This window comes from Myotis nattereri, assembly GCF_964212035.1.
Source record: "Myotis nattereri genome assembly, chromosome: 2".
NCBI classification, from domain to species: Eukaryota; Metazoa; Chordata; class Mammalia; order Chiroptera; family Vespertilionidae; genus Myotis; species Myotis nattereri.
The window spans coordinates 9,180,442-9,200,642 of NC_138076.1; the positions used below are offsets into that span (position 1 = coordinate 9,180,442).

Sequence of the window (20,201 nt, forward strand, 5' to 3'; positions counted from 1 at the left end):
TGGACCCTTCACACTGCTTGCTTCCTGCTACAGGGCACAGAGCTTCCTCCCTGGGGAGGGACTGCACCCAGGCGGCTGCAGGCAGAGCAAACACAATCCATGCAGTCTGCCATCGAAAACTGATGGCTTTGCCTTTCCTCCATTTCCAGGATATTCCAAAGGCTGCTTCTTAAAACCATTGCTTAATCTTTATTTGGTAAGCCACATGTTAAAAGCTTTTCTCTTTATAATATTTAATGTAGTTAAAATTATTTTTGCAAAAGAATCATCTTTTTGCCCAGCTGGTGTGGCTCAGTGGTTGAGTGTTGACCTATGAAGGAGGAGGACACGGTTCAATTCCTGGTCAGGGCACATGCAGGAGGCAGCCAATCAATGATTCTCTCTCATCACTGATGTTTCTATCTTCCTATCCCTTTCTCTCTCTCCCTAAAAAAAATCAATAAAACTATATATTTTTTAAATTTGTCTTTTTTTTTAATGCGAAGATGAGCAATCTCCTTAGAATCACAAACTGGTTAAATTCTCTACCAGAAGGAGCTGGGAAGATGGTGGCTGGCAGGATGGAGGTGAGGGAGAGGGTGTGATTGAGTGAGGAAGTGACAGGGGAGTGTGTGACGTGTGTAGAGTGTGTGGGAATGAGTGAGGGACAGTTAAAACCGGCAGGAGTATCAGAGGCTGGCAGACCAGGCTCTCCTGGACAGGGAGCCCCTACCACTGCTGCAGGCACTCCCCCAGCTGCGGGGCTCAGGCAGGGAGCCCATGCCATCTTAAAGGGGAGATGGGCCTCCTCTAGGAACTCATCAGCACCACCGCCCAGACTGGCCCCCCTCCCCCACTCATGTTCTCATCCCCCTGTTGTCCATGTCCATTAGTTTGGTTTATATCCATGCATACAAGTCCTTTGGTTGATCTCTTCCCCTTACCCCCACCCTCCCCTTCTTTCCCTCTGGGGATTGATAGTCTGATCGCTGTTTCTCTGTCTATGTAGTTCTCTATATTCCACAAATGAGTGAGATCATGTGGTATTTATCTTTCTCTGACTGGCTAATTTCACTTAGCATAATGCTAAGTTCCATCCATGCTGTTGCAAATTGCTGGGTCCAACCCCAGCAGGTCCAGGGGTCCCCAAAGGTGTGGACGGAATCGGTGAAGAAGGAATGACACGAAGACAGCATTCAGTTGATCAGCAGCCTAGCCAGGATCTCCAGCGAAGTTCTGGCTAGGATCTCCAGCCAGGTTCTGTGTCCATGTTCTCTTGCTAGGTTCTCCAGCCAGGTTCTGTAGCCATGTTCCCTTGCTAGGTTCTCCAGCCAGGTTCTGTGTCCATGTTCTCTTGCTAGGTTCTCCAGGTTCTCCAGCCAGGTTCCGTAGCCATGTTCCCTCGCTAGGTTCTCCAGCCAGGTTCTCCAGCCAGGTTCAGTCACCAGGTTCTAGTCAGGTTCTCTTGCCAATTTCTGTAGTCAGGTTCAGTCCAGGATCTTTTGCCATGTTCTCTCGCTAGGTTCTGTCTCTAGGTTCTGAGGCCAGTTTCTGTCCAGGATCTTTTGCCATGTTCTCTCCAGCGAAGTTCTTCTGTCTCTAGAGAACGTTCTGTGTAGGTTCTGTGCTTAGGTTCTGTCTCTCACAGTTCTGTCTTCTTACATCTGTATTTATACCAGTTGATTCCAATCCTATCAATCTCTATTCCAAAGGTTAGGGCGTTTCTTATCTCCATTCCAGGGAGTAAAGATTATGTAGCTTAACCATGATTGTTCGTAGTTAAAGTGATTAATTACCCGCCTGGCACTTAGTTAAGAGGTTTTATTCCCTCCCTAACTTCAGGGGAAAATCCCTACCTGGGGAAACAACCTTTCTCAGAGACCTTGGTTAAAACACAGAGTGCCAAGAAGGTGAGCAAACATATTAAGAACAGTATGCCATATATGCCAGGTCCCTTGAAACAGCAAGCATGGACCGGCTCCCGGCAGCAAATGGCAAGAGTTCCTTCTTTTTTACTGCAGTGTAGTTATTCCATTGTGTAGATGTACCACAGTTTTTTTTAATCCACCCATCTGCTGATGGGCATTTAGGCTGTTTCCAAATCTTAGCTATGGTGAATTGTGCTGCTATGAACATAGGGGTGTATATATCCTTTCTGATTGGTGTTTCTGGTTTCTTGGCATATATTCCTAGTAGTGGGATCACTGGGTCAAATGGGAGTTCCATTTTTAGTTTTTTGAGGAAACTCCATTCTGTTTTCCACAGTGGCTGCACGAGTCTGCATTCCCACCAGTGTGCAGAAGGGTTCCTTTTTCTCCACATCCGCTCCAGCACTTGTCGTTTGTTGATTTGTTGATGATAGCCATTCTGGCAGGTGTGAGATGATACCGCATTGTTCTTTTGATTTGCATCTCTCGTATAATTAGTGACTTTGAGCATGTTTTCATATGTCTTTCGGCCTTCAGTATGTCCTCTTTTAAAAAGTGTCTATCTAGATCCGTTGCCTATTTTTTGATTGGATGATTTATCTTCCTATTGTTAAGTTGCATGAGTTCCCTGCAAATGTTGGAGATTAAACCTTTATCGGTGATATCGTTGGCAAATATGTTCTCCCATGCAGTGGGCCTTCTTGTTGTTTTGTTGATGGTTTCCTTTGCTGTGCAAAAGCTTTTTATTTTGATGTAGTCCCATTTGTTTAATTTCTCTTTAGTTTCCATTGTCCTAGGAGCAGTATCAGAGAAGAAATTCCTTTGGCATATGTTTGCGATTTTGCTGCCTGTGGATTCCTCTAGTATTTTTATGGTTCCCAGTCTTACATTTAAGTCTTTTATCCATTTTGAGTTTATTTTGTGTATGGTGGGAGTTGGTGGTCTAGTTTCATCTTTTTGTATGTATCTGTCCAATTTTCCCAACACCATTTTTTGAAGAGATTGTCTTGACTCCATTGTATGCTCTTGCCTCCTTTGTTGAATCTTAATTGGGCATAGTGGGTTGGGTTGATTTCTGGGTTCTCTATTCTATTCCATTGATCTATATGTCTGTTCTTGTGCCAGTACCATGCTGTTTTAAGAACAGTGGCTTTGTAATACAGCTTAATATCTGGTATTGAGATGCCACCTACTTTGTTCTTCTTTCTCAGGATTGCTGCAGCTATCCGAGGTCTTTTCTTATTCCAGATGAATTTGTGGAGCGCTTGTTCTAGATCTGTGAAATATGCCGTTGGTAATTTATGGGGATTGCATTGAATCTAAAGATTGCTTTGGGTAGTATGCACATTTTGATGATATTGATTCTACCAATCCATGAACACGGTATGTTCTTCCATCTGTTTATGTCTTCTTCTATCTCTTTTTTCAGTGTCCTGTAGTTTTTCGCATATAAGTCTTTTACCTCCTTAGTTAAATTTATTCCTAGGTATCTTAATTTTTTTGGTGCAATGGTAAATGGGATTGCTTTTTTGGTCTCCCTTTCTATAAGTTCACTATTGGTGTAAAGAAATACCATAGATTTCTTGGCATTAATTTTGTATCCTCTACATTGCCGAATTCATTTATTAAGTCTAATAATTTTTTGATGGAGTCTTTAGGGTTCTCTATGTACAGTATCATGTCATCTGCAAATAAGGACAGTTTTACTTCTTCTTTTCCAATTTGGATGCCTTTTATTTCTTCTTCTTGTCTGATCGCAACGGCTAGTACTTCCAGTACTATGTTGAACAGGAGTGGTGAGAGGGGGCATCCCTGTCTTGTTCCTGTTCTTAGGGGAAATGGTTTTAGTTTTTGTCCATTGAGTATGATGTTGGCTGTGGGTTTGTCATATATGGCTTTTATTATGTTGAGGTATGATCCTTCTATTCCCACCTTGCTGAGAGTTTTTATCAAGAAAAGGTGTTGGATTTTATCAAATGCTTTTTCTGCATCAATTGATATGACTATGTGGCTTTTATCTCTCAATTTATGTGATATATCACGTTTATTGATTTGCAGATATTATACCATCCTTGCATCCCTGGGATAAATCCTACTTGGTCATGGTGTATGATCTTTCTGATGTACTGCTGGATCCGATTTGCTAGGATTTTGTTGAGGATTTTGGCATCTGTGTTCATGAGGGATATTGCCTGTAATTCTCTTTCATTGTGTTGTCTTTGTCTGGTTTTGGTATTAGGGTGATGCTGGCTTCATAGAATGAGCTTGGGAGTGTTCCTTCCTCTTGAATTTTTTGGAATAGTCTGAGGATATATTTCAGTTCTTTCTTGACTGGTAAAACTCCCCTGTGAAGCTGTCTGGCCCCGGCCTTTTGTTTGCTGGAAGCTTTTTGATTACTGCTTCAATTTCTTCCATAGTTACTGGCCTATTGAGATTTTTAGATTCTTCCTGATTAAGTTTTGGAAGGTTGTATTTTTCTAGGAATATGTCCATTTCCTCCAGGTTGTCTAGTTTGTTGTAGTAGAGTTGTTCATAGTATTTTTTAACAATTCTTTGTATTTCTGTGGGGTCTGTTGTTATTTCTCCTCTTTCATTTCTGATTTTGTTTATTTGGGTCCTCTTTGTTTCTTGGTGAGCCTGACAAGAGGTTCATCAACCTTGTTTATTCTTTTAAAGAACCAGCTCTTGGTTTTGTTGATCTTTTGTATTGTTTTTTTTTTTTTTTGGTCTCTATGTCGTTTATCTCCGCTCTGATCTTTATTATTTCTTTCCTTCTGCTTACACTGGGCTTTTCTTGTTGCTCTCTTTCTAACTCTTTGAGTTGTAGGATTAAGTAATTTATTATCATTGTTTCTTGTTTTTTGCCGTAGGCTTGTAGAGCTATGGACTTCCCTCTCAAGACTGCTTCCACTGAATCCCATAGGTTTTGTATTGTTGTGTTTTCATTGTCGTTTCTTGCCATGATGTTTTTTATTTCTTCTTTGATCTTCTGGTAACCCAATCATTGTTTAATAGCATGCTATTTAGTCTCCATGTGTTTGATTTTTTTGGATTGTTTTTATTGTAGTTGATTTCCAGTTTTATGCCATTGTGATCTGAAAAGATGCTTGATATGATTTCTATCTTCTTCAATTTGAAGAGACTTTGCCTGTGACCCAATATATGGTCTATCTTTGAAAATGACCCATGTGCACTTGAGAAGAATGTATATTCTGTGGCTTTGGGATGAAATGTTCTGAAGATGTCAATTAATTCCATCTGATCTAGTGAGTCATTTAGGATTGGTATTTCTTTGCTGATTTTTTGTTTAGAGGATTTGTCCAATGGTGATAGTGGGGTGTGAAAGTCCCCTACTATGATTGTATTGCTGTCAATCTCTCTCTTGATCCCCTCCAGAAGATTTCTTATGTATTTGGGTGCCTCTATATTGGGTGCGTGTATGTTTACCAGAGTTATTTCTTCTTGTTGGATTGCTCCCTTTAGTATTTTGAAGTGGCCTTCCTTATCTCTTTTTATGTCCTTCACTTTGAGATCTAATTTGTCAGATATAAGTATTTCTACCCCAGCTTTTTTTTCATTTGCATTCACCTCAAAAACCTTTTTCCATCCCTTCACCATCAGTCTGTGTGCTTCTTTTTTTCTGAGGTGGGTTTCCTGTAGACAGCAGATATATGGGTATATTTTCTTATCCACTCAGTTACTCTATGTCTTTTAATTGGAGCATTTAATCCATTTAAATTTAAAGTTATTATTGATAGGTACTTGTTTGTCACCATTTTTATTCTTTACCCCTGTGTTCCTTCTTCGTTTCCTATTTTTTTCTTTTTCCAGCAGACCCTTTAGCATTTCTTGCATTGCTGGCTTGGTGGTAATAAATCCCCGTAGTCCTTTTTTGTTCATGAAGCTCCTGATTTCACCCTCAATTTTGATTGATAGCCTCGCTGGGTACAGTATTCTTGGATTCAGACCCTTCCTTTGCATGACTTTGTATATTTCCTTCCATTCCCTTCTTGCCTGATGTGTTTCTGTTGAGAAATCAGTCGCTAGCCTGATGGGGGATCCTTTGTACGTAACTTTTTGTCTCTCTCTGGCCTCTTTGAAGATTCTTGCTTTGTCGTTAGTGTTTGCCAGTTTAATTATAATGTGCCTTGGTGTTGGTCTATTGGGGTTCGTTTTGTTTGGTACTCTGTGAGCTTCTTGGATTTGTATGAGCTTTTTCTTCCCTATATCAGGGAAATTTTCTGTCATCATTTTTTCAAACAGGTTTTCTATTCCTTGCTCATTTCCTCTCCTTCTGGCACTCGTATTATGCGGATGTTGTTTCGTTTTGTGTTGTCCCAAAGTTCTCTTAGGCTCTTCTGCTGCTTTTTAAATTTTTTTTTTCTAGAAGCTGCTCTGCTTGGGTAGTTTTTCCTACCTTGTCTTCTAGCTCACTAATGCGGTCGTCTGCTTCTTCTAGTCTACTGTTGATGCTTTCTATTGAGTTCTTTATATCAGTGATGTCATTTTTCATATCTTCTTTGTTCTTCTTCATTTCCTCTTGGTTCTTACACATATTGTTGAATTTGTCTTCCATTCTTTTCATCCACCTTATGACCATTTCTCTGAATTCTTTCTCTGATAGGTTGCTTGCCTCCATTGCCTCCATTTTGTTTACTTCCTTTTCTGGTGATGCCTGTTTTTCTTTCATATGCAGGCTGTTTCTTTGTCTCCCCATGATCTCTTTTTTAGGTGTTTGGTTATGTAGTTCTCTCTTTGCTGCATTGATTTAAAGGCACAAAATACAACACAACAAAGCACAAAGCACAAGGCACTGAACACAAATGTATTCATGATACTAGTAACCCCAAATAAAGGTGACCACCAGATCAAAGAGAATTAGGGGATAAGGAAGAAAGAAGAGAAAAAGAAAAAAGAGGGGAAAAAAGGAGTGCAAAAATGAAATTGGGAAAAGGAAAAAAAAGTAAGAGAGAAAAGAAAGAGAATGAAATAGACGAGGGGAAGAAACTATTTATATGTGGAGAAAACTCCAATAGAACAGCCACTAATCCCAACAAATTCCAGCAACAGAATGCAAACTACAAACAACAATTGATATCAAGTGAGGCGAGGGAAAACAGGAGCAAAAAAATAATAATAACCAGAAAAGAAAAATAAACAAGCAAAAAACAGAAAAATAGAAAGAAAAAGCAAAACAATCTCACAAACAAGCATAAAAAACCCCCAATATACTGAACAATCAAGTAAACAACAACCAAATGACAGAGAGGGAAAAAAAATTTGGACAGTGAAGAAAGAGAAGAGAGAGGTGTATATGGATTTAGAGCAGGAGATTGGAAATTAGATATATAAGTAGGGTAAAATTTTAACAGGGGGTAAAGACAAGGAATAGGGAAAATCTAAAGCAGGAATAGGGTAAGAGAAACAGGACAACAAAAGGGGAAAAGTGAGGAGGAGAGTTTTGGTGTAAAGGTAAAGTTGAGGTAGAGTAAAATGATGCTAAAGGAAAGATGAAAATAGAATTTAGAACACTAATCCCAAAATAAGATAAAGAGAAAATATAATGAAACTTTAAAAAAAGGTAAAATGGTAGTAGTAATAATACTGGTTAAAAATAAAAATGGCCGAAACCGGTTTGGCTCAGTGGATAGAGCGTTGGCCTGCGGACTGAAAGGTCCCAGGTTCGATTCCGGTCAAGGGCATGTACCTGGGTTGTGGGCACATCCCCAATAGGAGATGTGCAGGAGGCAGCTGATTGATGTTTCTCTCTCATCGATGTTTCTAACTCTCTCTATCTCTCTCCCTTCCTCTCTGTAAAAAATCAATAAAATAAAAAAATAAAAATAAAAAATAAAAATGTAGTAATTAAAATGTAAAATCAGGTGATGAAAAAAGAAAAAAAATTAGTTTCTTAAATATAAGGTGAAAAAATAAAATAAAATAAAAAATAAAAATGTGCAGTAGTGAAGGTCCTTCAGTTCCTCTACTCTTCTGTTTGACATGCCTTAGTCCTGTCAGGTATTCAGGAGAGTGTTGAAGTTCCCTGTGATACACTGTTCCTCCGTGTTGTAAACCACAGTACTGATTTTAAAGCAGGCAGTATTTGTTTCCCAGACTGCCTTTATTTGTGTTTACAGAAGAGCCAGTTTGTGGTTCAGCCTCTGGGTGGCTGTGTTTCTGGATTGACCTCCAAGGCTATAAGTCCTCTCTAGCCAATAGTTTAGAAGAGCTGTTTCTGCCACAGAGCTGTTTCTTTGATTGTAACTCCCAGCTCTGATTCCCAGGTTCCACAAAAACAACTTTTCCCTGAAGTCTCTGTGAGTGACCCCAATTGGGCCATCCTTTGTATTGGGCTTAATAATCAAATGCAAATATTTAAGGGGGAGAGAGAGAGAAAAAAAAGGGGGGGGGGCCTGAGGAGGTGCGCGGGCTCTGGCAACCCTCCACCTTCCAGCTCTGTGCACAGTCTCTTCCGCACATCCTCTCTCCCCTGGCACTAAGCAGCCAGTACACTGGCAAAATCCGAGGCTGCCGTTTTGCACCCAGTCCAGCTTTGGGCTTATTTTTAGCATTCCCTTCTGGCAGCAGCCCTGTGAGACCCCTTCCACATTCGCGGATCACTCTGGCCCCAATGGCTGCGGACCTCGTGGGGCACAGACTATGCCCGCGGGCGTTCCTCTCTCCAACCTGAATTGCAAACTGCAGCCTTATCAAGGAAAATCTGACCTTTCCGTGAGGAGGAGCAGGGCTCCTCTGAGTCCATGTATTCGTGCTGCTTTAGATCCAGTGTTTCTGGGTCAGTAGCTGATTCCTGGATGCCGTGGTTTCAGGGTCTCTAGATGTATACGCTTCCGAAAACAACCACTCAAGATGGCATGGACTCCGCGGCTGAGGCAGCTGTTCCGGGAGAGTTTTCAGCCGCAGTCTCCAACAGCCCCCTTTCTCCGGAGTCCTCTCTGCCTTTGTCAGCTACAAACTGTCTCCCAGCTGAATTTCCTCTGCCTATTCGGGCTAGATGTTACTCGGTTCAGCTGCTCACCCTATCTGCTCCGGGACAAGGCACGGGACACAGCTGTCTATACCGCTGCCATTTGCTCCCCTCCCCATGCTAAAAACTTTTTAAAAGAATTCCTATAAATTAATTTTTTTAAGTTGAAAATAAATTGAGAACAGATCATCCCTTATACAAAGGATCCCAACATATTTTAAAAGGAGGCTACAAATAATCCTACTATTTCATGTTATTTCTAATTTTACTATTAAATGCTTAAACATGTCTAAGTATTAGTGCTGGCTATTTCTTCATCCTTAGCAGTTTTAACTCCCAAGATTAAAAACAACAACAACAACCAAAAAACATTATCTTGTTATGTACCAGGAACTATAATTTGTTTAATGATGATACCTGAGACTAAAAAGACAACACAACATACCGCAAACATAAAAGTGTCCACTTCTTCTCGAATAGCCTCAAGGCTTAGCTTGTTCCCTTCATCATCCATCACATTTAAAAGCAGGTCGAGAAAAGCCTTGCGTTTTCTGTTGGAGAAGGTGGTGCCCTTGTCATCACTTTTACCTTCTTCATCTCTCTTTACTTCATTGGCCCGTTCATTGATGACCTGTATGATTTAAATGATCACATGCTTTTGTGTGGAATTTGATATGGCCTAATAGTCCATTTTCCTGTGAAAATATACTAGCTGCTTTAACAGATTTTTTTTTTAAAGCCTTTCCTGTTCTGTCTCACTCAACAGGAACTTAGGGTTTTGTGTAAATTTGGTAAAGCTTTCTATGAACATATTTAAGGCATTATTTGATAAGATTTTTAAAAACAAATTTAATGAAAGACAAATACATCATTTCCAAGGACTATTTTTGCAGCCTTTCCAACATGGGAATAGAGTAGTAGTCTCCTGAATAGGGCCCAGCGAGTTGAAAGAGCTCATGAGAAAAAGTTGGGGTGGTGGAAAGAACACGATCATTATATAATAGACTAATTATAGGTAATTCTAATTACATGTTGTATTGGAGAAAAGATTCACCCTGTACGCTTGCCGCTCCTTCTGCCTAGAATGCTCTTGCCTCAGAAGCCAGCATGACTAGCTTCCTCCCTAGTTTTAGATCTCCGCTGCCCAATGTCACACTGACAGGGTCACTGCTACCCTAGTCCCTAGCACTCACTCTCTTCCTAAGCCTGCTTTACCTTTTTTTCAATTTCACTTACCACCTGGCATTGTATTTGTTATTTAGTGACTTTCTCCAACTTCAATGTAGCAGCAAATTTGTCTTTATTCATTGATATATTTCTAACCTTAGAAAACTGCTTGGCATTTTAAAAAGGTTCATCAGGTATGTGTTGAATGAATAAAAGAATGAAAGCCCAGGAGCTTAATTTGGTTACACATTTCAACTTTCTCCTCCTTTCAGGCAATTGTCCAAACCTGCTTCCGCTTTGCATGAACAGACCCCAAGTTCCGTAAAGACAAGCACCATGTCCTCTCTTCGATTCTTGGTGGAACCCCTATTGCCTGGCACTCAGCATGCAATTTTTGATATTACCCATCCAATTTGGAATTCATTCATTATTGATACTGATATTATTGCATGAAATTTGAAGACAAGTATAATTATACAAATAAAATATAAACTGTTCACCGTTCACCTTTGGCCAAGCAATTATGCTATACTCCACTGAGAGCAGCTCACTCCAACATCTCATTCATCTAACTTCTAGGGACTCTAACCACTTGATCGGGAGGCAGTACCTCATTGTCAGGAAGCAATGCCATCATATTTTAAACTAAAATTTACATCAAATGATAAATATAATTACATTTTTCTCTGTACATTTAAATTATAAGGCATGTTTTCAATTGAAGTTTGCCTTTTCATAAACATACTTTTAACATAAAGATAGACTTTATCCAGAAACTTACTGTTTCCTTGTCATTAAAAATTAAATAGTAATATCTAGTTAATTTTTATCTTTTCCAGTTTAAGATACTGCTATAAATGCCCTTTGTGCCAAAACCGGTTTGGCTCAGTGGATAGAGAGTCGGCCTGTGAACTGAAAGGTCCCAGGTTCGATTCCGGTCAAGGGCACATACCTAGGTTGCGGGCATATCCCCAGTAGGAGCTGTGCAGGAGGCAGCTGATTGATGTTTCTCTCTCATCGATGTTTCTAACTCTCTATCTCTCTCCCTTCCTCTCTGTAAAAAATCAATAAAATATATTTTTAAAAAAATTAAATAAAAATAAATAAATAAATAAATAAATAAATGCCCTTTGTCTTTGAAAACCATTGCCTAATCCAAACATTTTTTCAGAAGATTCTTATAGCAAAGATCCCTGTGTCTTTATTCTCTGAGCATAGCACCCAGTTTGTTAATAAACTATCATAGCTCATATCACATTTTGTAACTATTTATTTATAGACAACCTCCCTAGTAGACTAACCTCCCCAGTAGACTATCCTCCCCCAGTAGACTATCCTCCCCCAGTAGACTATCCTCCCCCAGTAGAATAACCTCCCCCAGTAGACTATCCTCCCCCAGTAGACTATCCTCCCCGAGTAGACTAACCTCCCCCAGTAGACTAACCTCCCCCAGTAGACTAACCTCCCCAGTAGGGAACATTAACTACTGGGTATTTTAACAAACACAGGAGTCATGCACTTATAAAAGTTCTAGAAAGTGATAGTGGTAGGGGTTGCACAACATTGTTAATGCCCCTAATGCCACTGAATGGTACACTTAAAATGGCTATTATGATAAATTTTATGTTATGTATGATTGTCCACAATAAAAAAAAATGAGGACTTACATTGGTGGTAAAATTATGTAAGATCTTTAGGTTCCTTTTGTGGTCCCTTCCATCTTTAAACAAAAGGTACAAAACGTCATGCCAGAGCCAAAACGTCCTCATTCTTCGATGTAGCAAATCACTCATACTATAAACAGGATGCAAATGTATCAGCTGATATATCAAAAATGTGCATTGCTTGAGTACCTATTTGGTGCCTGCTATCAATGAGGGTAATATGTGGCAACGATGATAATTCGTCTCAGTGGCTACTAAGAGCTCTATGCTTAATGCTCAACAATGAACGCATGGGTTATTACACATCCAAGGAAGCTTACAAATTAAATGGGTCCTTTAGAGGAATGAAGAATACACTCCAAAACATCTTTATTAAATGGCCATCTATTTCTCCAGGAAGAGTTCCGGACCTCCCCGAGCTGCCTGTAGCTCTTATACCACAGGGTGGGATGAAATCTGTCTGTTTAATGTCCACACATTTGCTTGATCACTCCTCTGGCTGTCCTCTTCTCCAGTAAAGTGTCCCTCTGTCACATCCCTGCCCCGAGGCCCTCCCGCAACATTTCCAGTGAAGGAGCAGAAAGACCTAGACATGATCTTCTCTTTAAGAGCAGCTCACAGGCCAATTCTGCAGAGCGGCTTTTCCTGGTCACTCAATCTGTGGGCCCTATTGCTGTTTTCTTCTCGAATATCAACTTTACTTATTTCATTCTAGAGGTCCAGTGCATGAAAATCATGCATGGGGGGGGGGTGGCTCCCTCAGCCTGGCCTGCACCCTCTCTAATCTGGGAAACCTTGGGAGACCCTTCGGGGGACATCCCTCTAGCAATCCAGGATCACTGGCTCCTAACTGCTTGTCTGCCTACCGGCTTGATCACCACCGAACTGCTCCTCTGTCAGCCTGATGGCCCCCTGACAGCCTCATGGCCCCTAATGCCCTTCCCTGATGGCCTCATGGCCCCCAAGTGCCCTGCACTGCTGGCCTGATCACCCCTAACCACGTCAGCTTCGTACCTACCACCGTGGCTTTGTCTGGAAGGAAGTCAGATGGTTGGGAGATGTCCGGTCTCCCGATCTAATTAGCATATTACCCTTTTATTAGTGTAGATACTTATTTGTTTCAATTCTCGTCTCCCTGTTATTCTGTTCTGTGGACCACTATAAAACTAGTCAGTATCTTGCGTGATGAATGGCAGATTTTATATGCTAATATGTGTTAAACTGAATTGGGCAGTGGACTTAAACACAGAATTCCTCAAATCAAATCCTGGCCCTGCCTTGTAATATTTGGATAATCTCAAGCAATTTTTCAAAGTAAATATGACTACTTAAATTAAAAAATAATACATACTCAGTGCAGAAAATATGGGAAGAGAGAATTAATAACAATGCAAACAAGAACAATATCATAGCTAACATTCTGGAATGAATCTATAAGTTTTTTAATGAATAATTTTTTTATACCTAGTGGTTATCATGCTAAAAATATTGCTTTTATTTTTATTTTATCACTAAGCACCACAATGTAATTTCTCAAAATATTATAAAATAATCATTAAAATTATACCATAGCCCAGGTGTGTCATAATTCATGCAATAAATCCTCTACTGTTAAAATACATGCATAAATGATTAGGTTGATTTTTAGTGCAATATTTCATTGTGAAACAATGAAAAAGATACAACACAGACAAAAAATTATTAGCAAAATTTTTTAAAGCTTGAATCAATAACAATTTTAAAAGTAATTAGAAGGGCTCCGTTTACCTATACACTGCACGGACATACTCAGAATCATCATTAGTCTGAGCATCAATATTCTTGCCCATAGCTGTCTCTGCAAAATATGGGTGAGAAGCAACCAATCAATTCATATACATGCCTTCTGTTTATTCTCCAGTGGCAAACACTTCAAAAAAACATAAATTCTTATATATTTTAGAATTGTTCCTTTCCCCTTTCACTCTTGCACCTTTAGTTTCTCCTACTCCCTGTTCATGCTCCTTCTTCCCTCTGACCTTCCTGGCAGGTTGGCTCTGCTCAAAGCTCTGGCAGTGGGTACTGCTTCTCAGGAGCCTAATTTAGCAGAAGGACCACCCCAAAGAAGCCAATATCCTTTCCAACCCCTTCATTTGCCTTCCCAGTGAAATGTTATTTTCTATTTGGACCATTGTATGTTTACACCATAGCTCTAGAAACAAATCCTTGAGACTTACCACAGATTATATCTAAGGCACAAAGAGTGATGTAAAAAAAGCAGTTAAATTTTTCTCCATTAACATGTTTTTCAAGTTTATTAACCAATATGTTGGCTTGTTCATTCATGACATCTAAGAAGTCTTCCAGAATGGTAAAATGGAAAGTGGGTGTTAACATTTTTCTCCTGGAGCGCCATTTGTTTCCAGTACTAGAAATACAAGACATGGTTACAAAGAAGAGAAAAGCAACATCCAAAGCAAATAAAGCTTAGTCAAGACAACAAATTCTTCTTAATCTACAGATTCCCAAATGCTTTGGTCAGAATGTCAAGGAGAGATTCATATGCAGTTACAGAATGGGCATATTTTAGATATCCTTCTATATTACTAATATTTAAAAGAGCACTCAACAAAATTGAAAATTTTAAGAATTTTTCTAAATTTCTAAGTTCTGAGTTTCCAAAAATGAGAAATTCCCCCCCCCCCCCCTTATCCAACCTTAACCCTCTGAAGATCAAGGAGCTCCATGAGTCTACTTTGATCTCTAACATCTTCAAAGACTCCAAAGTCCCCACCGAAGTCCTGCTTTCTCTTTCTCAGTTGATGGGGTCCTGTTGCTGGATGGCAGCTCAAGGACTGAGGTTACTGTGCTCCAGTTACTTCTCTGAGGATGACTGCCTTTTTCATTGAATTTTCAAGATTTCCTGCTGGGGTCCAACCCCAGCCGGTCCAGGGGTCCCCAAAGGTGTTGACGGAGTCGGCGAAGAAGGAATGACATGGAGACAGCGTTCAGTTGATCAGCAGCCTCGCCAGGATCTCTAGCCAGGATCTCCAGCCAAGTTCTGGTCTGCATCTCCAGCGAAGTTCTGGTTCGGATCTCCAGCCAGGTTCTGTGTCCATGTTCTCTTGCTAGGTTCTCCAGGTTCTCCAGCCAGGTTCTGTAGCCATGTTCCCTCGCTAAGTTCTCCAGCCAGGTTCTGTGTTCATGTTCTCTTGCTAGGTTCTCCAGGTTCTCCAGCCAGGTTCTGTAGCCATGTTCCCTCGCTAGGTTCTCCAGCCAGGTTCTGTCCAGGTTCTCCAGCCAGGTTCAGTCACCAGGTTCTAGTCAGGTTCTCTTGCCAATTTCTGTAGTCAGGTTCAGTCCAGGATCTTTTGTCATTTTCTCTCCAGCGAAGTTCTTCTGTCTCTAGGTTCTGTATAGGTTCTGTCTTCTAAGATCTGTCTTGTTACATCTGTATTTATACCAGTTGATTCCAATCCTATCAATCTCTATTAAAAAGGTTAGGGCCTTTCTTATCTCCATTCCAGGGAGTAAAGATTATGTAGCTTAAGCATGATTGTTCATAGTTAAAGTGATTAATTACCCACCTGGCACTTAGTTGAGGGGTTTTATTCCCTCCCTAACTTCAGGGGAAAATCCCTACCTGAGGAAACAACCTTTCTCAGAGAGGAGACCTTGGTTAAAACACATAGTGCCAAGAAGGTGAGCAAACATATTAAGAACAGTATGCCATATATGCCAGGTCCCTTGAAACAGCAAGGATGGACCGGCTCCCGGCAATTTCCCTGCTCAAAACTCCCCTGTGCCATACTCCATTTCTACATTGGGACTCTCTAACTCTCCTTGGAACACTGGTGATCAGCATTACTGAATACCATGGCTGGAGATTACTCTACACCCTGGGTTCCTGTCTCTCAGAGGCCCATTATCAACCAACCTTTCAGCTTCTCCCTACTACCCGACTGCATATTCTTGCTACAGGAAAACTACCCCGTGTCAATGCCTGACATAAGTTACGCACAAGACAGCTTTACCGATTTACACTGACTTACCTGGTAATAAGTCCTAGGCCAAGCCATGGTTGTAGGAACCTGTACAGATGAGACTTGTCAATTTGCTTTGAGCTCGTTAAAATTACCTTAGAAAGAGAGAAAAGAAAAACGAGAGATAGAGATATGAAAGCAACCTTAATTATTAGAATACTGGGCTAGAACACAACTACTTTCTAAAGTAACATTTCATAACAATTACTTCTTGGTGGTTCATTTTCATTACTATGACTCAAAGAAATTCAATCAGAGTTTGGAGCATACAACTGTCTCTCACTCTTGGAGACTAGCTGGAGTTGACGAATAGGAAAATTTCCAAGATAATTCCCTGACTCCTACCATGAATTAGGAGCCAAGTGGAGTTGTTTATTGAGGGTAGGAGTGAGGGAAGAGAAGGTGGGTGAAGCAAAGTATGACCACATTTAGGGAGGTGGAAATCACAAGTTCATGATCAGGTAGTTGATTTGGAGGCATTCAAGTTGCATAGTCTGAAAGCAGGTATGAAGCTCAGGATTATGGCTTATACTAGGTACACATTTGAATGTCTCCAGGATATAAGTAGCATTGGGAACCATGGGTATAATTAGGTTGCCTGGACCCAAAGTAAAGCAGAAGGGATGAGCATATGCACAAAATGCCTCTCAGGATCTTGCTGCAGTTCCCTACTTTGGACAGATCTCTATCCACATGTACTAAGCCCACTTACACTAGGCCAGGATTGGCTGACATCCCACATGTGGCCTCTCGCTATCTCCTCTGGACCAGTACATTGGGCAGTGTGGTACCAGAGACACTCCAACAGTTTTACCACAATGAGTAAGAAAAATGTATCCAAGCCCATCAACCCTAGGAAATACTGCTGTTAATTTTTCTCCATGAAGAGAAAGTCTGTTTTTCCCATTTTTACTTCCGGACCCAAATCCTTTGTCATCAAACCAAAATATAATACCCTCAATGTCATGATAATAAGTAAAAGAAAGGTAAACAATTTTTAGGAGTAATTTCAAAAGAGTGAATTAATAGTATCTTCCCCATAAATATCAGATTAGTGTTCCCTTTTAAAAAATTAAGTTGAAATAATAAAAGTAGAATGGATATTGTGAGCATCTTAAGGGAAACACTTATATTTTACTATTGGCCCGGTGCACAAAGATTTGTACACTTGGGGGAGGGTGGGGTCCCTCAGCCCGGCCTGTGCCCTCTCGCAGTCTGGGACCCCTTGGGAGATAATGACCTGCTGGCTTAGGCCTGCTCCTGGGTGCAGAGGGCAGGCCCAATCCCTAGGTGCAGCCCCAGAGCAGGGCCGATTGGGGATTTGGGGCGCCGCCCCTGTCATGCACAGAGCAGGGCGGATCCGGAGGTTGCGATGCCACCCACAGTCATGCTCAAGGTAGGGCCAATTGGGGGGCTGGGGCACCACCCCTGTCACGCACAGAGCAGGGCCAATCAGGGGGATGGGGCACCACACCCTGTCACAAACAGAGCCGCAGGGCAATCAGGGGGTTGGGGAGCTCCCCCCTATCAGGCACAGAGCAGGGCTGATCAGGGGGTTGGGGTGCCTTCCCCTGTCACGAACAGATCAGGGTGGATAGGGAGGTTGTGGCCCTGCCCCCTGTCACACACAGAGCCGCAGGGCAATCAGGGGGTTTGGGCGCTGCCCCCTGTCACACTGATCCTGGTGCTGAGAGGCCTCGCAGCTCCACTGATCCCGGTGCTGGGAGGCATATTACCCTTTTACTATATAGCGTAGAGGCCTGGTGCATGGGTGGGGCTGGCTGGTTTGCCCTGAAGGGTGTCCTGGATAAGGGTGGGGGTCCCCACTGGGGTGCCTGGCCAGCCTGGGTGAGGGGATGATGGCTGTTTGCAGCGGGTCACACATCCTTCAGGGTGGGGGTCCCCACTGGGTTGCCTGTCAAGTCTGGGTGAGGTGCTGAGAGCTTTAGCTCAGAGGCTCCAGCTCTTAGGCCTCTGCTGCTGAAAGCAGGTATCTGGTTTGTTTCGGTTGTATAATTGAAACAATGTATAACTCCAGCTCTGAGATCCTGGCTTGCTGAAAGCAGGTTTCTGGGGTTTTGTTTAGCTTCAATATTTGTTACAATGTTTCAAACTGCAGGCTCAGAGGTCGGCAAGGCAGGTGGGGAACGTTGGTTTCCTCCGTCACTGAAGCAAGCAAGCCTCATGTTCGCTTCCAGCTGCCTGGCTGCCGGCCGCCATCTTGACTGGCAGTTAATTTGCATATTGTCTTGATTAGCCAATGGGAAGGGTAGTGGTCGTATGCTAATTACCATGTTTCTCTTTTATTAGATAGGATTAGTCTTATATTTGTGTAATCTTAAAACAGTGCCTTGGCAGATGATATGAGCTCACCTTGTAGAATAATTTATTTATGGTTCTGTTCAACTGAAGATTTCCCAATAAAGGGGGACAAATATATTACTTGATACCAAGTGTGTATAGACATGTAGAAGCTGCTACTCTTCCCAGAACTCAGACTATATTTGGAAAGCACTAAATGGAACCTTCACAGCCTTAGATATTTAATGGAATCCTCATTGTATTGAATTCAATTAAATATAAGGACATATATTTGCTGTTTATTCTGATGAGATTCTCACATCATCATATATACAGTGGAACATTGATCATAGTCACCATAGACTCACCTCTATAGTTTCAGCTTTATACATGGCTATTGCTGGTACTGTGCCACACCAGAGTTTTAGCATTGGCACATGTCTGTTTTCTTCAGTGAAATGAATCAGGTGCTGGAAAAACTCTAGGAGAAAATATTGATTTTTAAATAAGTTACTTACTGTGTCATTTTTGGGTTTTTACTCTTTTTACTTTGGGCAACTCACTCAATACCTCCAAGATCTTTCACATATTGAAGCTAAACCACACATTTGTCCTTACTAAATTATTAATGAATGAATTATGAGGCTAATTTAATTATGAATGATATATATGCAACAACCTGGTTAACTGAGAAATGCCAAGCACTGTGGATGTTTGTGGTGACCTTATGACATGCCTTCCCCAAGGACACCGAGGTTGTTCAGTTTCTCCTGACCTGCACAGGCTACTCTTCTGTAGAAAGGGATGCCTGTCCCAACCCCACAGCCCTGGTAGATAGATGCTCCCTTTCACCCTCTCTAAAACAGTATTGCAGTGCCTCAGCAAATTGAGATTAGAGCTAAGATATGATCCAGCAATTCCACTTCTGGGTATTTATCTGAAGAACATGAAAACACTAATTCAAAAAGATATATGCACCCCAATGATAACTGCAGCATAACTTACAATAGCGAGGATATGGAAGCAACCTTAGGTGTCCATCAATGGATGAATGGATAAAGAAGATGTGATAATATTAGCAGAGCTGGCATGGCTCTGTGGTTGAGTACTGACCCGTTCAGGCCATATGCCCGGGTTGTAGGCTTGACCCCCAGTGTGGGGCATGCAGAAGGCAGCCAATCAATGATTCTCTCTCATCACAGATGTTTCTCTCTCTCTCCCCCTCTCTTCCACTCTGAAATCAACAAAGAATATATATATTTTTAAAAGATAAAATATAGTCATTTGTGATAACATGAATGGATCTTAAGGGTATTATGCTAAGTGAAATAAGTCAGACAGACAAGGACAAAAACAGTCTGATTTAACTCATATGTAAAATATAAAACAAAAAGTAACAAATGAACAAATATAACAAAATAAAAACAAATTCAAGGATACAGAGAACAGAATAGTGGTTACAGAGGAGAAGGAAAGTGGAGAGAGGGCAAAGTAGGTAGATGGGGTTAAATAAATGGTAATAGATGGAAACTTGACTTTTGGTTGTGAGCACCCAAAAGAATATACAGACATCAAATTATACTATTGGACACCTGAAATTTAGATACTGTTATTAACCAATGTTACCTCAAGAAAAAAAATAATTTTACAAAAACTCTTCTCTTTTACTAATCTTTCAACTTCTCAAATGTCTCAGGGCCTCTACAGAACCTCTTCTCTTTGTAGAAAACTCTTATTCCTACTGCTTTTTGTCTAATAAGACTTAGTTATTCTTCAAGTGTCATCTTAAATGTGATTTTGCTGCAAAGTCTTCTCTGATATTCTTAACGGGATTTCTGATAATATAACTTCCCAGGTTGGCTTCCATTTCTAGTACGGGCACCAGATCTCAGTATTTCTAAAGACTGTCCTACAATGGAATAAACCAATTCTCCTTGGACAAGTCATTGATTTTAGGTCCACCTCTCAGAGAAAACACCTGGCAATGGTTAGACAGAGACCAAGTCAAACAACATGAGGTCACAGGAGGACTGGTTTTCTAATTAGGTTAGGAAATGAGGCACTCTCCTGAGATTGCTGGCAAAATCCAGGGAAGGAGGGATAAGGAGAGCAGACTAGCTGGGAGGCATGTGGTACCAGGCTTCTTCTAGGC

At 41.0% G+C, this 20,201-nt stretch overlaps 1 protein-coding gene across 1 annotated transcript in view; it reads right to left on the bottom strand.

Moving 5' to 3' along the window:
- LOC308514066 (cytochrome P450 4V2-like) overlaps positions 1-20,201 on the bottom strand; it is a 36,568-nt gene that overhangs the window by 8,708 nt on the left and 7,659 nt on the right. Inside the window, exons 2-7 of the mRNA XM_081084110.1 lie at positions 18,418-18,530; positions 15,758-15,843; positions 13,943-14,133; positions 13,494-13,563; positions 11,730-11,856; positions 9,341-9,526 (exon numbers count right to left, since the gene is read on the bottom strand). Of these exons, the coding sequence (XP_080940236.1) occupies positions 9,341-9,526; positions 11,730-11,856; positions 13,494-13,563; positions 13,943-14,133; positions 15,758-15,843; positions 18,418-18,530 (773 nt within the window). The remainder of the gene's footprint in view (positions 1-9,340; positions 9,527-11,729; positions 11,857-13,493; positions 13,564-13,942; positions 14,134-15,757; positions 15,844-18,417; positions 18,531-20,201) is intronic.